General features: G+C 43.0%; 1 protein-coding gene across 3 annotated transcripts in view; it reads right to left on the bottom strand.

Moving 5' to 3' along the window:
• The window catches only part of LARGE1 (LARGE xylosyl- and glucuronyltransferase 1), a 657,275-nt gene that overhangs the window by 349,838 nt on the left and 291,533 nt on the right, over positions 1 to 15,904 (bottom strand). For all 3 annotated transcript variants that reach the window (XM_054469723.2, XM_054469722.2, XM_054469721.2), the window contains exon 4: positions 10,078 to 10,160. In XM_054469723.2, the coding sequence (XP_054325698.2) occupies positions 10,078 to 10,160 (83 nt within the window). The remainder of the gene's footprint in view (positions 1 to 10,077; positions 10,161 to 15,904) is intronic.

Below are 15,904 nucleotides of genomic sequence, written 5' to 3' on the forward strand. Positions count from 1 at the left end.
AAGCTTATACAGAACATTCTTAGCAGAATTGTTCATAATAGTCAAGAAGTGGATGGCCGGGCACTGTGGCTCACGCCTGTAATCCCAGCACTTTGGGAGGCTGAGGTGGGTGGATCACCTGAGGTCAGGAGTTCAAGACCAGGCTGGCCAACATGGCGAAACCCTGTCTCTCCCAAAAACAAAAACAAAAAAAAATTAAAAAATTAGCTGGGCACGGTGGCAGGCACCTGTAATTCCAGCTACTTGGGAGGGTGAGGCAGGAGGATTGCTTGAACCCAAGAGGTAGAGGTTGCAGTGAGCTGAGATCACACCATTGCACTCCAGCCTGGGCAACGGAGCAAGACTGTCTCAAAAGAAAAAAAAAAAAAAAGAAGTGGAAAAAACTGAAATGGCCATCAGCTGATGAATGGATAATACAATGGGGTATATTCATACAATGGAATATTTCTGGGTAATTAAAATAAATGAAGAACTGATACATGCTACGTCAGGGATGAACTTTGACAACATTCTGCCAAATGAAAAAAGCCAGTCCAAAAGACTAAATACTGTATGATTTCACTTCCATGAAATGTCCAGAACAGGCAAATCCAAAAAGACAGAAAGCAGATTAGTGGTTGGTATGGGATGGGAAGAGGAGGAAATGAGTAGTATTGGGGCTGGGGATTTCTTTTTAAGGTTATAAAAATGCTCTGATATTAAATACTGAGGATAGTTGCACAATTCTGTGAATTTACTAAACAACCACTACATTGTACACTTTTAAGAGCAAATTTTATCCTATTTACTTATTCACCTCAGAGTAATAGATAAATATTGGAATGTTGGTCTGACCCGCATATTTGGGAGAGGGAAGGAGGCCTGCTCTGCTTCTGTTTCTGGGCTTCCTTCCCTAGGGGGATGTGCTAAGCAGTAAATGGTGTGCCCATGTGGGAAACCCTGCAATTGTCCAGGCTGGCCTCTGACCGGGAGGTAAGTCCAATTCATGGAGACATAAATGAGAGCCCTATTTGTGGCCACAGTCGAAAGAACATCCTATACTCAAGACTAACGGCAATAAAGGAGACTTATTTCATTCTTTATATGTGTGACTTCTGAGCCTTATTTCACATTTGGTTCCTAACTCAGGAAGGTAAGAAATAGTTTTAATGACAGAGCCCTGCAAATTCCAAAATCAGCCAAAGCCTATGAGTCTACATCCTATTCTCTTTTGTTCAAAGGGAGATTAGCAAGAGTTAGACAGATGTTAAGGACATATTTACACCAAAGAGAATTTCTCCAACCGCAGATAATAAAAACTCATTCAGAGGAATAATTTTCTCAATATATGATTCAATGCTATTTAGTTTTATATTTGTGTAACATCTAAAATAGTCTTTTATGCCAGCTACCAGTTATAAATACACTTGCGAGCATTGCCTGAGGCCCCTTAGATAAAGCTTCTGCCTGGCCAGGCCAGCTTGGGTACACATCTTAATATAGAGTGGTCCCACATAGCATGCCTGGGTTACTGCAACCCACATATTGCTGCAGACATCAAGTGTGGTTCACAGACAGACCAGACCACAATTCTACACCAAAGAAGGAAGCAAGTGTGTGCTTCCTCTCCAGCAGAGCCTGCAGACTCCACTCTTAATGAGCAACGCTTCTGCTCCCTCTGGTTTCCTTAACTGCTCCCTTGTTCCAGGCTGAGGTGCAATAAATATGGTACTACAAAGAGGCAAAGATGATTAAGCCATTGCTTTCTTCCTGCCTTTCTTTCTTATTTTGTCAGGAACGTGCCACGGTCCCTCTAAGGCAATCTAGGGCCTGTTTTCATTAAAATATACAAGGACATTTGAGCTGAAATAATCTTTAATTATTAAGTTTACAATGCAACGGCAATCTTAGGAAAAGAAAGCACGTGTGACAGCAACTTGAATTCTCAGTGAATCTGTTGCACTTACAGATTTAATAGGACTCATTTCAGAAAATCACCACAGCCAGAATGAGAGTTTTTCAGTGAGTCCTTCATTTGAGAGTGGCCAAGTGCCTTTGATGATATGCGAAGATTCAAGGACAAGTCAGTGCCATATCAGAAAAGCTTTCCAAAAGAGAAGAACAAAGCAACTTTCAAGAAAAATCAAAAGGCCTTGTAATGCAGTAAAAGCAGCATGGATTGTAGGGGCTGGCAGAGTCCAGGTTGGAGACTGATTCATCTGTGACCTTGAACAAACTATTTAACTTCCCTGAGCCTTGGTTTCCCCATCTGTTTATGGGGATAATGGCACCAGGTCAGGATAACATTCAAATACAATAGCCCACGTGAAGCTTAACATCTGCACTATAAAAAGCAGTTCTTTTTGGTTTTAATATTTATGGGTATGACCAAATACCATTGATCTCTTACCTGTTCAAAGATATCACCTGCCTATGCTATTTTCTTAAGACTTAACTAGAAATACTGATGCCCAGGCCTTTAAAACCTGTATTGATTCTACACTTAACACCTCAAAAATACATACCTGGAACGGGTGAGAATTGATAGAGGCAAAAGGCAGACAAATGCCTAGGCAGAAAGGAACAGGTCCCCAGTGAAATCCAACCATCAAGCCAGAAACAGTCCTGGGTAAATTCTTGAACTGGATTGAGAACCTGCCTCCCTCTTTGGTGTGCTTCCATCTAATTAATCCACATCCTTTCACCTATTTTACACATACCTACCCTTTCCTAATTGGTTTTCTACACTATCATGCCCACCTTTGTGTGGTACCTTTGCTTTAACCTCTTTTGCATAGTCACAAACTAATCAGCATGCACTTCCTATTCTGAACCCATAAGAAGCCTTGAGCACAGCTATATTGGGAACTCTCCTGCCTTTGAGTAGGGGGACCACCCCGCATCCTCTCCCCACTAAAAGCTGTTTCATCACTCAAGAAAACTTCCCATGTTGCTCATTCTTTGAGTGTCCGTGTGCCTAATTCTTCCTGGTCACGAGACAAGAACCCAGACCTAGTTGAGCTAAGGAACAAAAAATCCTGCATCAAAATGATTAAGGAGATCACAACATCTACACTATCACTTAGAACGAAAATTAAAAGTAAAAGTAAGAATAATGAGACCAGGCACAGTGGCTCATACCTGTCATCCCAGCACTCTGGGAAGCTAAGGCAGGCAGATCACTTGAAGTCAGGAGTTCGAGACCAGCCTGGCCAACATGGCGAAACCCCATCTCTACTAAAAATACAAAAATTAGCCAGGTGTGGTTGGCAGGCACCTGTAATCCCAGATAGTTGGGAGGTTGAGGAAGGAGAACTGCTTGAACCTGGGAGGCGGAGTTTGCAGTGAGCCGAGATTGTGCCACTGCACTTCAGCCTGGGTGACAGAGTGAGACTCCGTCTCAAAAAAAAAAAAAAAAGAAAAAAGAAGCATGATACTAAAAATGATAACTTCTTTTTGTTAAGAAGCTCAGATTCTGAAGCTAGATTGCCTGGTTTCCAACTAGGCTCTGCCCATCTTCTCACTGAGACCTTGAGCCATGACTTACCATCTTGTTCCTTAGTTTAACTCTGAGTAAAATGGACATCATAATAGTGCTCACCTCCTGAAGGCATATGGGGAATCATTGCCTTAATATCTGGAAAACATTTGGAACAGACCCTGATACAGAGCAAGAGCTACATTTGTATTTGTTAAATAAATAAAATACAGACAAGTATTACATAGAGCCTATCTTCCCATATTCAAAACGGGGCTCTAAGGCAGGTTAAGAAACAAGCCAAAGCTCCAAGATGTAGAGGCACGTGCTTAGGGTCACCCAGCTCAGGCCTGGTAGGAGCAGAACCGGAACCTAGGCCTGCTTCTTTGTTTTATTCAAATTCTATGCACAACTCAGACAGTTCTACAATGAATTCAAGCCTGAATAAGGGGTAAGACAACTAAAGGCAGATACTGGTCACGAATATGCTCTTTTATTCACCATGTCCTTCAGGGGCACAAGTGAAGTTTAAAAAAACAAAACCAAAAACAACTACTTGATATGCAAAGTAAGGCAAATAACCCAGCTTCATCCTGCCAACAAGGCTGTGGAGTGTGAGAGTAAGTAGATCATGCTAGCAAACAAATACTAAATTTTTACAAGCTGATCCACTTTCCTGCCCAGGAGGTAAACACTTAGTTGCTAAATAAATATTTCTTTTCTCTGCTCCCTAAGAGTTTAGTTTCCTTGAAGAGCAGCAATATTTCCCAGTTTATTTGCAACTGGGAATGGAGTCACAGGCATTCCCCCCAATTTTCCGCTGAATATCCTGCCGTCTAGGTGATACAGACATGTATGGTGCTATTTTCTACTGGGTAACAAAAAAACCTTTGTCATTTATAATTTGTATATATTTTTCTCATCCATCTTTCTTCTTCACCATAGAGGTTGTATGGTGACACAACCAAAAATATATATAACACTGAAAACAAAAACAAGATTACGCCCAGGCACGGTGGCTCACACCTGTAACCCCAGCTCTTTGGGAAGCCGAGGCAGGTGGATCATCTGAGGTCAGGAGTTCCAGACCAGTCAGGCTAGCATGGTAAAACCCCATCTCCACTAAAAAAAATTAGCCGGGCGTGGTGGTGCATGCCTATAGTCCCAGCTACTCAAGAGGCTGAGGCAGGAGAATCGCTTGAACCCAGGAGGTGGAGGTTTCAATGAGCTGAGATTGCATCAAGATCAGGCCACTGCACTCCAGCCTGGATGACAGGACAAGACTCTGTCTCAAAAAAAAAACAAGATTACCTTTATTTCTACCACCCAAACACAACATGCGAAAGTCCTATTTCTTATGTATTTTCTGCTAGTCTGCATTTTGACCCTGTATATGTGTACATGTCACATATATGCATGTGTGTGTATACTGAAATATATACTATGCATCCCATTTTAAATTATATTTTCACTTATTTTATATAAGCATTACTTCACGGTATGCCATACTTTTCAAAACTGAGTACATGGTTTACCATAAGAGAATGTTCCATTATTTATTCCGTTCTTAAGTATTATCCAATTTTATAATTATAAAGCAATATTTTATAAAAGGTTTTTCTATTGTTAGGGTTCTCTTTTTAAGGGAGAGTCCCTAAGGTGGTCATACTGGGTCAAGGTCTTTCCACATTGTATGAATTTCTCTCCAACAGGTCACAGCAATTGTCAGCGTTGGCATTAGTGTGCAAGTGTGCCTATATTACTCTTTTACTACCTTTTGAAATATGTCATCAAGCATATGGCAGAAGTAAAACTGATTTGATGTAACAAAGCAAGCCTTAAATGAAAATTTGCTAAAAATCTTGTCTGGAAAATAAATCTAATTACTGTAATTAACAGTAAAAGCCAAAAGAAGCATCCTGCACCACTATTATTATATTATTATTAACATTAGTAAGGTACTTCATTTGTCAACATATTTTATAACCATGTATTAGTTAATCCCCATAATGTGCTTGGGAAGCAATGAAGCTATTTATAGCTGGACTTTCTGAGCCGAAAGTCTTTCAAAAGTCCTTTTGTCTTGATATCTCAACTCATCACCAGCATATCAATTCACACAATCATTCCCATTTGTATAATTTCAGGGATGACAGGAACTTCCGTGGTAATTTGGTCCAAGGTGGTGAGTAGTCATTAAAATGGTGTATGGTAAATGCACCTGACAGCAATAACTTAAGCATACCCTGAGAATGACCCAGTTTGACAGATGCACCTGAATGTGTGTTCTGAACTGGAGAATCCAGGAGAGGCCAACCTGGAGATTCATTCCTTGTCTGTAAGAAACATCTGAGCTCCGAAACTGCCCCATGGAATACAGGCCATACAGGGAATTGAGGCCCTGAGTTTTGGGGTGATTGAAGTGGTGCTACTTGGCAACCTCCTGGTGCCACCCCCACTGGAGGTTGTTAGGGAAAGGGTGCTGTTATGGTTAGGCTTTGTGTCCCCACCCAAATCTCATTTCGAATTGTAATCCCTATCATCCCCATAATCCCCCTGTGTCAAGGCAGAGACCAGGTGGAGGTTACTGATTTATGGAGGTGGTTTCCCCCATGCTGTTCTCATGATAGTGAGTGAGTGAGTTCTCACCAGATCTGATGGCCTTCTAAGGGGAGTCTTCCCCCTTCACTCAGCACTTCTCCTTCCTGCCGTCTTGTGAAGAAGGTGCCTTACTTCCCCTTCACCTTCCGCCATGACTGTAAGTTTCCTGAGGCTTCCCCAGACATGCTAAGCTGTGAGTCAATTAAACCCCTTTCATTGATAAATTACCCAGTCTCAAGCAGTTTTTTATACTAGTATGAAAATGGACTAATACAGGTGCTAAGTGAAAATGTTATATAAACTGCATGCCTTTCATAAGTAGTTGCAGTTTTCCTGCCCAGCCTGCTGCCATGGGGTCTTGGGGTTCTCCTGACCAGCCTGTTGCCACTGGGCTGTACGTAAGGCAGATCTGTCCAGCCCACTGCCACTGGAACCTCTCCCCATATATGAAAATCCCCAGTTAAACCCAATGTCTCATTTGCTGGCCCTGGGTCTCTTCTTTGGCCTCTTGAACCTGGTGCCATGCCCACTGGAGTAGACAGGGGCTCAGCAGAACAAATGTGATGCAGAATTTTCGTAGCACATACTAAGGATTTGCTTTCTTCTTAAGTCCCCATGCCGCCTTAAAAGTATGACATGCCATCAACAGCTAATAATACTACTACTGCTATTTTTAAATTTAACATCTTTGTGCTGCACAGTTACTGTAGGAGTAAAAGTTTATACCCAACAGGATTCTTACAATTTCAACAACTATTAGATTATTTGATTTGCAGCTAAGGCAATAGGAATAAAATTTATACACAACACCAGAGGTTTTTATGACCTTTAACTTTGCCATAATTGAGAAATAGCGTAATTGAATACCTGTAATCATGCAAAGGCCCTTTTCTAGAAAGTGGGCTTTTTTTTTTTTCTTTTTTTTAATCAGGGAGGGACCTGATACATCATGGCAACAAGCAGTAAATACATCAAAGGCTGAAGACCACTCACCTAATTCAATGCTTAGTGTACAATATGCCTGATTTTAAGCCACAGGACGGAGGCCGTAGGACTGAAAGGAGCCTTCAAAACTGCAGAGACACAATAACAATGTGGAAAGGGCATCTCACCTCAGGTCAGAAGACAGTAGGTCAAGCCCCATTTGGACATTCTTTATTTGGTGTTCCCACTTCCTCCTCAAACATACAACTGAAATCATAATTCCAACTGGACAGTGCTACAAGGAAGAACTGACAGCCTCTACAGTGAACTGTTATCTATTTGTTGATTGCTTACTTCTCCTATCCACTTCTCCATTCAGGGTGGGCACTGAATTTAATGCTTGCTAACTTGCCAGCTTGCTGCAGGCACATAAGTGGCCCAGCAGAAGAACCGTACAGGTCAGCCCAGTAGAAACAACTGAACTAATAAGTAAATGTTTTAGACCATTAAGTTTTAGGGTGAACTGACACACAGCAAAAGTTAACTGATTAAAAAAAAATAAAAAACCTAAAGTCTAAAGAGTTAAAATGGCTGGGGGTGGTGGCTCACACCTGTAATCCCAGCACTTTGGGAGGCCAAGGTGGGTGGATCACCTGAGGTCAGGAGTTCGGGACCAGCCTGGCCAACATAGAGAAACCCTGTCTCTATTAAAAATACAAAAATTAGCTGGGTGAGGTGACGGGCGCCTGTAATCCAAGCTACTTGGGCAGCTGAGGCAGGAGAATCGCTGGAATCCAGGAGGCAGAGGTTGCAGTGAGCCAAGATCACGCCACTGCACTCCAGCCTTGGCGACAAGAGCGAAACTCCATCTCAAAAAAAAATAAATAAATAAATAAATAAATAAAAAATAAAAATGAGGTAAAATGACCTGCTGACAATCACTCAGCAATATAGTGTCATGAATGTGGAACTGAACTAAGTCTGGGCTGGATATATTAATTAACTGATTGAATACATATCTTCACGTTCTTTATTAATGAACTCCCCCAGATTGACTTCTCAAATAAGTAAACATTTATTGAGCATGTAATACGTGTCAGCTACTTTGCTAAGATACTAGGGACACAGAAAATGATGGCATGGGTTCTGTCTTCCAGAAAGCCCACATTCTGCTACAGCAGACCTGTCATGAATAGATATATAAAATATAATGTAATAAATCGAATGACAGAAAGACGCACAGGGTATTGTGGGCTGGTAGACGAGAAACCCCAAGCCAGGCAGAAGGTTGGCTTCCTGTTAGAAAAGATGCTTATGTAAAGTCTTAAAGGCTAAGAGGGAGTTTGCCAAGGTGAGGGTTGGAGGAAATGGAGAAGGAGGGAGAAATGGGTAGACAGAGCAGCATAACGAGACACAACAGGCCGGACACGCTATGGGGGCACTGGGGAGCTACACGCAGGTCAGAACTGCTGGAGTGCGAAGTCAAAGCAAAAAGAGGAGACAGAAAGCACTATGGAGATCAACCTGGTCTTTGTGCCATGGTAAAAGGGTTTGATTTCCATCCCTTGACAAGAAGAAGCCACTAACAGGTTTTGAGAAATCAGATGTGCCTGTCTGAAATGTCATTCTGGAATCACAGCAGATGATCTGAAGAGTAGAAACTGGGGAGGCAGGAAGGACACATGAAGGTGAGAGGACAGGTGGCCCTGAATGACATCAGTTGTGGTGGGGATGGAGAGAATGGGGAGAAAGTGAAAACTATCTCAGAGGGAGAATCGCAAAGCACTGACTGCAGATGGGCTTGTTGGAAGACAGAGAGAAGGTGGAACCAATGACGAATCCCAGTTCTTTGCAGGGTTGGTAGGTCTTGAAACCCACCATGGCTCCCATCTTTGTTTATGCCATTGACAGATTCAGGTGCAGCATTTTACACTGAACTCTGTTCAGCTGACCTCTGCAAACTTTTCACCACTATTCCTACTATGGAGAGCCTCCTGGATCCTGACTCATCCATCCCATAGGTTTCCATGCTGTTGGCTACAGCTCTGGATAAGCTTCATCCAAACCCTTGGCAAGAGTGTTAAAGCAGAGCCAGGGGCACTGGCTGGAACCGTGAACGCCATTCTGGATAGGACCCTGGGTATGTCTAGATGACAATCAAAATAGTGAGGAACAGAAGAAAACTTCCATGAGAAAGCAGAAGCCAATGCTGGAAGTGTCACATGGAGAAGCGATGAGCATCCAGAGGCATTATCACTTCCAGGTAGAAGACGAACCAATCCTTAGGATGATGGATCCCATGGGGGGTCCATGAGAGTCAATGGAGATCATCCGCAGGTTGGGAAATAGTTTAATTAAGGCAGGATTTTTTTACAGTCAGAAATGCCCAAAAGTGGGACAGCCCACACCAGAATAGAGGAAGCAACCTGTCTATAAGAAAATACCACCGACTAGGTAGATAAAACAAGAAACATTTATTTTCCCACCATCTATGAGGCTAGAAGTCCAAGATCTTTTGAGGTCGCTCTCTTGACTTGCAGATGGCCTCCTTCTCAATGTATGTTCACATGGTCTGTGTTTGGCACATGTCTGTATCCTAATCTCTTTTTTTTAAAGGACACCTGTCATATTAGATTAGGGCCTACTCTAATGACCCCATTTTAATCTAATTAAAGACCCTATCTCCAAATACAGTCATATTCTCAGGTACCAGGAATGAGGGCCTCAACATAAGAACTGTGGTGGACATAACTCAATCCATAACACAACCTACCGACAAGGATGTATAAGAACTGAAATCTGGTAAATGCCAGGCAGGGGAAGCTGATAGAGAGACTGAAGCATCAGATTTGAGGTGTCCTTTAAGATTGCATTAGGTCTGAGAGTTACAATTCTAAACATGGCAAGACATCACCTAATCGCTGTCATTAAACATTGTTAACACAATCATCTCCTCAGGGTTTCAGACAAAAATTACATTTTTATGGCAGCTAGAATGATTGATGAAATTTTGCTCTCATTTAACCCTTCCCCAAGGAAATACACAGGCAGGCAGTGACAGACCTCAGCCCACACAGCACAGAAGTTGTTCTTACCTATGGAACAGGACGGATTTGACCAGGGTGACGACATCCCGGCTGGCATTGTATCCGGCGCAGACAATAGCAACGTGGATTGTCTGGGAAGAAAAGAAGACGGGGTGAGCAGTCAAGACAGACGGAAGAAGGCCTTCCTGGTGCTTCAGATCACACTAGAAAGAAAAATTGCCCTGATTTCTTGTTGGCATCATTAGAAAACAAAGGGCACTGTCTGCAGCTGTGGAAAATAACTCAAGACAGTTTTATTAAGGCCTTTTTAATCGGCTTATGGAGCTATTATCATTTGGAAACCATTAAGGCTCCTTCCAATTACATTTTGGGGACAAGAGAGATGGTGATTGGCTCAAATAGGCAAACAGTGAGTCTCCCGTCCCCAAGCTGAGCGACAATGACAACTGGTTAAACAGAGAGGAAAGAAATACATCTTGAAAGTATGAACCAACAATCAGGGATCTCAGACTAAGAAGTTATGGCTCAGAGAGTTTGTGAAATGTTCCCACAAGATGTGTTGGGTTAGGGTCAACCTAATAAAAGGGCCAAAGGGGACACAGGAACACCTCCGCACCCCATCTGGGATACAGTTCAAAGAATGGAAGACTGGCAGAATTGAAGGGAACCCAAGGAGTTATCTCAACTAAGCAGCCAGGAGCATGGGCCTCAGACATGAATCCTTGAACTCAGGGTGACCCTGGGAGAGATGCAGGGTCCACTAACTCACTGCCATTTAAGTGTCATGACATGTGTCTTGCAGGATGGTGCTAAGGAGTGAGGGAACAATGCCAAGAGGGGAATATGCTGCCCACCACACTACATTTCAATGATACCAAAAAAGGTCCTCCAGAGCTGGGCTTCCCAAATGGAGTGCCCAGGCACCTTAGTGTGCCATGATTGAATTGCAGGTGACAAATACACTCATCTGTTTACGCCCTCTAAGCTACTGGGCAGGGCTGGCATCCTCAGGCAACTTTTCTATTTTCCTCCTGCATCATAGCAGTTATCATTTTCTATGTGTGGCACAACTTGAAAAAGACCGGAAAGCACCACTCTAGGGCATCCCCGATGAAACATAATTATCCAGCCTCAGGAAGAATGGAGAGTTCACACTTCTGGATTTTGTCCTTTCTACTGAAGCACAGCCTTCCTTGAATGGAAACCTGCCTCTTAACACCCACTCCAGTTGCATTCTGTCCTGGACGTATTGTAGAACAATGACGTTTCCTCCAGCACTCCATTAAAGGAGGGCACCTGAGAGATGCCTTTTCTTTTCCAGAACTCCTCACAGCCCTTGCTCCCATGACATGGGCTTCCAGATACCTTGTTATCCCAACCAGCCATGTCAAAATGCAGTTCTGATATCTGGGTCCATCCCATACAGGGTGATGTGACAATGTCCTCTGGTTCCCAGGCTTCCTTCATCACCCCACTTTCTTACATCAGCACGGGAGGCTTGGCCATCAGGGATGAACCATCCCACACCCTCAAATCCACATCCATGACCCATTTAACCCCAATGACCTTCACCCCACCTTGGACACCTATCCCAGTACAAGAAACTTGACCAACTTGGCTTCATATAGAATCTAATTTTCTCAGAAATCCTACAATTATGGGCTTGCCACATGAGCAGGACTCTCAGAGCCTCACATCACTCTACCGCTCCTCTTCCTCTATGGAGGGTCCCTTTGCCCTTGACTGTCAGGCTCCATGCTGGCCCCCACCAGGGCCCATCTGAACCATCACCCCACTCTGCTCTCAGCTCCCGTATGCACCCTACCCCCACACTCAAAATGCAAATCCCCAACCCAGATGGGTGCTACGGTCCCCACCTCTGCTCTTATACCTGCTCCGAAGAAGAAAGAGGAGGGGAGATGCAAGAGAGGAATGAGAAGCATCATGAAAGCTAGTATGTAGTGAGCAAATGATGACATTCCAGCACTGTGCTTAATATTACCAGATTTCAGGCTCACAGTTGTATGAGACAGGTATAGTATTATCATTTTAGTATCACAGATCAGGAAACTCAGGCTTAGAGAATTGGGATTTGAATTCTGGAACAGCAGATGGTTTTTGCTTTTTTTTTTTTTTTTTTTTTTTTTTTTGAGACAGAGTCTCACTCTGTCACCCAGGCTGGAATGAAGTGGCGCGATCTCAGCTCACTGCAACCTCTGCCCACCATGTTCAAGTGATTCTCCTGCCTCAGCCTTCTGAGTAGCTAGGATTACAAGCACCCACCACTACGCCCAGGTAATTTTTGTATTTTTAGTAGAGCTGGGTTTTTACCATGTTGGTCAGGCTGGTCTCAAACTCTTGACCTCAAGTGATCCACTTATCTTGGCCTTCCAAAGTGCAGAGATTACAGGTATAAGCCATCGCACCCCGCCTGGAACAGATTCTTAACCCTGGTGGTACATCAGAAACACTCAAAAGATTTTTAAGATATACTCTGTGCCCCAGGCCCTCCATCCCTCAGACCAATAATTCACAGTCTCTGATGCCCAGAATCTTCAAATGCTCTACTGGAAGGCAGTAGTTCTCAACCAGGGACATATTCACCTCCCTATCCTCCAACCCTTAGGACATCTGCAATGTCTGGAGACAGTCTTGGTTGTCACTACTTGGTGGGTCTGGGGTTGGGGGCAGGGGGATGCTACTGGCATCTGTGAGTAGAGTCCAGGGATGCTGCTCAGCATCCCACAATGCACAAGACAGCCCCAAAACAAAGACCTATCCTGCCCCAAAGGTCAAGAGCACTGCTGTTAGAAAACCCTGTATGAGGGATGAGGGAGCAAAATGAAGCAAAATGAAGTGATGTCAGATCCCTCTGGGTTTTCTGGTACCTTTTTTTCAGGCTAATTTATGCATATTTTAATTTCTCCACCTGTAAAAGAAAGACACCATTGCTTATCTCTGGATAATATCTGTAAAAGACTCAGGATGAAAGATTATAATGCAGATGTAACTGTCACCATTTCAATCATGAGGGAAATGAATAGGAAAACGCCTGCACATGGAAGACATAACTGGGAAGGGGATGAAAATGGGGAAAAAAACACGCTGAATCAGGCTCTTCAGAATCACAAATATTTAAACACACAGCCTCAGAGATATCAAACTTTGTCTTGGCTTCAGGGTTCATGGACTTTTTAAAATGGGCCCATTAAATGTAAGCACAAGCATGCACATTCTCGAACATTTTACATAATTTTCCAATCTCTTTAGTTTCATCAAATACACCTGCCACGATGAATAAATGCATCATCTGGAGGCATAGCAGCAAGGCCCTGCTCCCCGGGAAAGCAGAAAATCACAGTGGCATCGACTATGCTCTTAGAGGAGTTTTGGGTGTTCCAAAATCTGGGGTTACAGAAGTGAACCATGAGTGGGGCAGGGGTTGGAGTGGGAATGGGGAGAGTAGGGAGAAAGATAAATGATCCTTGAAAGAATGGGGTCACAAAAATGGTTTTGTCATGTGACTTTAGGGCTTGAAGCTATTAAGTTCAGTTTTTGAGTTTCTTGGTGTGGTAGATTAAAAATGGTCACGACTATTCAATATTCCTTCTATCAAAGGTTGGGGTCTTGGCTCATGCCTGTGGCTCACTTTGGGAGGCCAAGGTGGGTGGATCATCTGAGGTCAAGAGTTCGAGACCAGCCTGGCCAACATGGTGGCACACACCATCACTGCAAGCTAATTTTGCTGGGTGCGGTGACTCATGCCTGCAATTCCAGCACTTTGGGAGGCCGAGGCGGTGGATCACCTGAGGTCAGGAGTTCAAGACCAGCCTGGCTAACATGGTGAAACCCCGTCTCTACTAAAAATACAAAAAATTAGCCAGGTGTGGTGGCATGTGCCTATAATCCCAGCTACTCAGGAGGCTGAGGCAGCAGAATCGCTTGAACCTGGGAGGCGGAGGTTGTAGTGAGCCGAGATCTCACCATTGCACTCCAGCTTGGGCAACAAGAACAAAACTCCATCTCAAAAAAAACCCCCCAAAAACCAAAAACCAACCAACCAACAAACAAACAAACCAAAGGGTGGGATCTGAATGTCAGGATCAGTGACCACTGTTCCTTGCACTAGGGCCTACAGTCATGCTTTGCTTAACAACACAGATATCTTCTGAGTAGCCTATCATCGTTAAGTGACTTTGTCTTCCGAGCAACTTCAGAGTCCACTTACACAACCCTAGATGGTATAGCCTACAACACACATAGGCTATATAGTAGAGTCTACTGCTTCTAGGCTACAAACCTGTATACACGATACTACACTGAATCCTGTAGACAACTGTAACATGATGGTGAGTATTTCTATCTCTTAACATAGAAAAGGTAAAGTAAAAATATAATATGAGAAAAAAATGGTACGCCTGTATAGGGTACTCATCATGATTACAGTTCACAGAAATGGAAGTAGCTCTGGGTGAGTCAGTGAGTGAGTGGTCAAAGAATGTGAAGGCCTGGGACATTATAGTACACTACTGTGTACACTTAGTTTATAAACATGGTACACTTAGACTATATTAAATTTATAAAAAATATTTTTCTTCAATAATAAACTTAGCTTACTGGAACTTTTTTCCTTTACAAATTTAAAAATTTTTTTAATTATCTCTCTTTTTTTTTTTTTTTTTGAGATGGAGTCTCACTCTGTTGCCCAGGCTGGAGTGCAGTGGCGTGATCTCGGTGCACTGCAACTTCTGCCTCCCAGGTTCAAGCGATTCTCCTGCCTCAGCCTCCCAAGTAGCTGGGACTACAGGCACCTGCCACCATGCCCAGCTGATTTTTTTGTACTTTTACTAGAGACAGGGTTTCACCGTGTTGGCCAGTATGGTCTTGATCTCCTGATCTCGTGATCCACCCACCTCAGCCTCCCAAAGTGCTGGGATTACAGGCGTGAGCCACTGCGCCCAACCATCTCTTTTTTTTAAAGAGATGGGGTCTTGCTATATTGTCCAGGTTAGAGTACAGTGGTTATTCACAGACATGATCACAGCACACGACAGCCTCGAACTCCTGGGCTCAAGCAATCTTCCCGTCTCAGCTTCCAGAGCAGCTGGGACTGTAAGTGTGCACCACTGTGCCTGGCTCTTAACTTTTTGACTCTTTTATAACAACACATAGTTTGAAACACAAACATTGTACAGCTGTATGAAAATACGTTTTCTTTATATTCTTATTCTATAAACATTTTTCTATTTAAAAATTATTTATTTTTAACTTTTAAAACTTTTTTGTTAAAAACTAAGACACAAACACACACCTTAGCCTAGGCCTACACGGAGTCAGGATCATCAATATCACTGTCTTCCACCTCCTTACCTTGTCCCACTGCAAGGTCTTCAGGGGCATTAACACACATGGAGCTGTCATCTCCTGTGACAGCAATGCCTTCTGAAATACCTCCTGAAGGACCTGCCTGAGGCTTTTTAACAGTTAACTTAAAAAAAAAAAATAAGTAGAAGGCACACACTAAAATAATGATAGTATGATAAACACATACACTGGTAACACAGCCATTTTTTATCTAGTATTATCATGTACTGTACATAATTGCGCTATAGTTTTATACAAATGGCAGTGCAGTAGGTTTGTTCACACCAACATCACCAAACACATGAGTGATGTGTTGCACATGATGTTAAGATGGCTATGATGTCACTAGGCAATAGGAATTTTTAGCTCCATTATCATCTGATGGGAGCAGTGTGGTACATGCAGTCCACTGTTGACAGATATGTCATTATGCAACACGTGACTGTATAGATGTAACACTCATGTTTCTCTGTCACAAAGTCCAGATGTAGGATGGAATGATGTTCTCATT

The sequence above is a fragment of the Pongo pygmaeus genome, chromosome 23 (assembly GCF_028885625.2).
Source record: "Pongo pygmaeus isolate AG05252 chromosome 23, NHGRI_mPonPyg2-v2.0_pri, whole genome shotgun sequence".
NCBI classification, from domain to species: domain Eukaryota; kingdom Metazoa; phylum Chordata; class Mammalia; order Primates; family Hominidae; genus Pongo; species Pongo pygmaeus.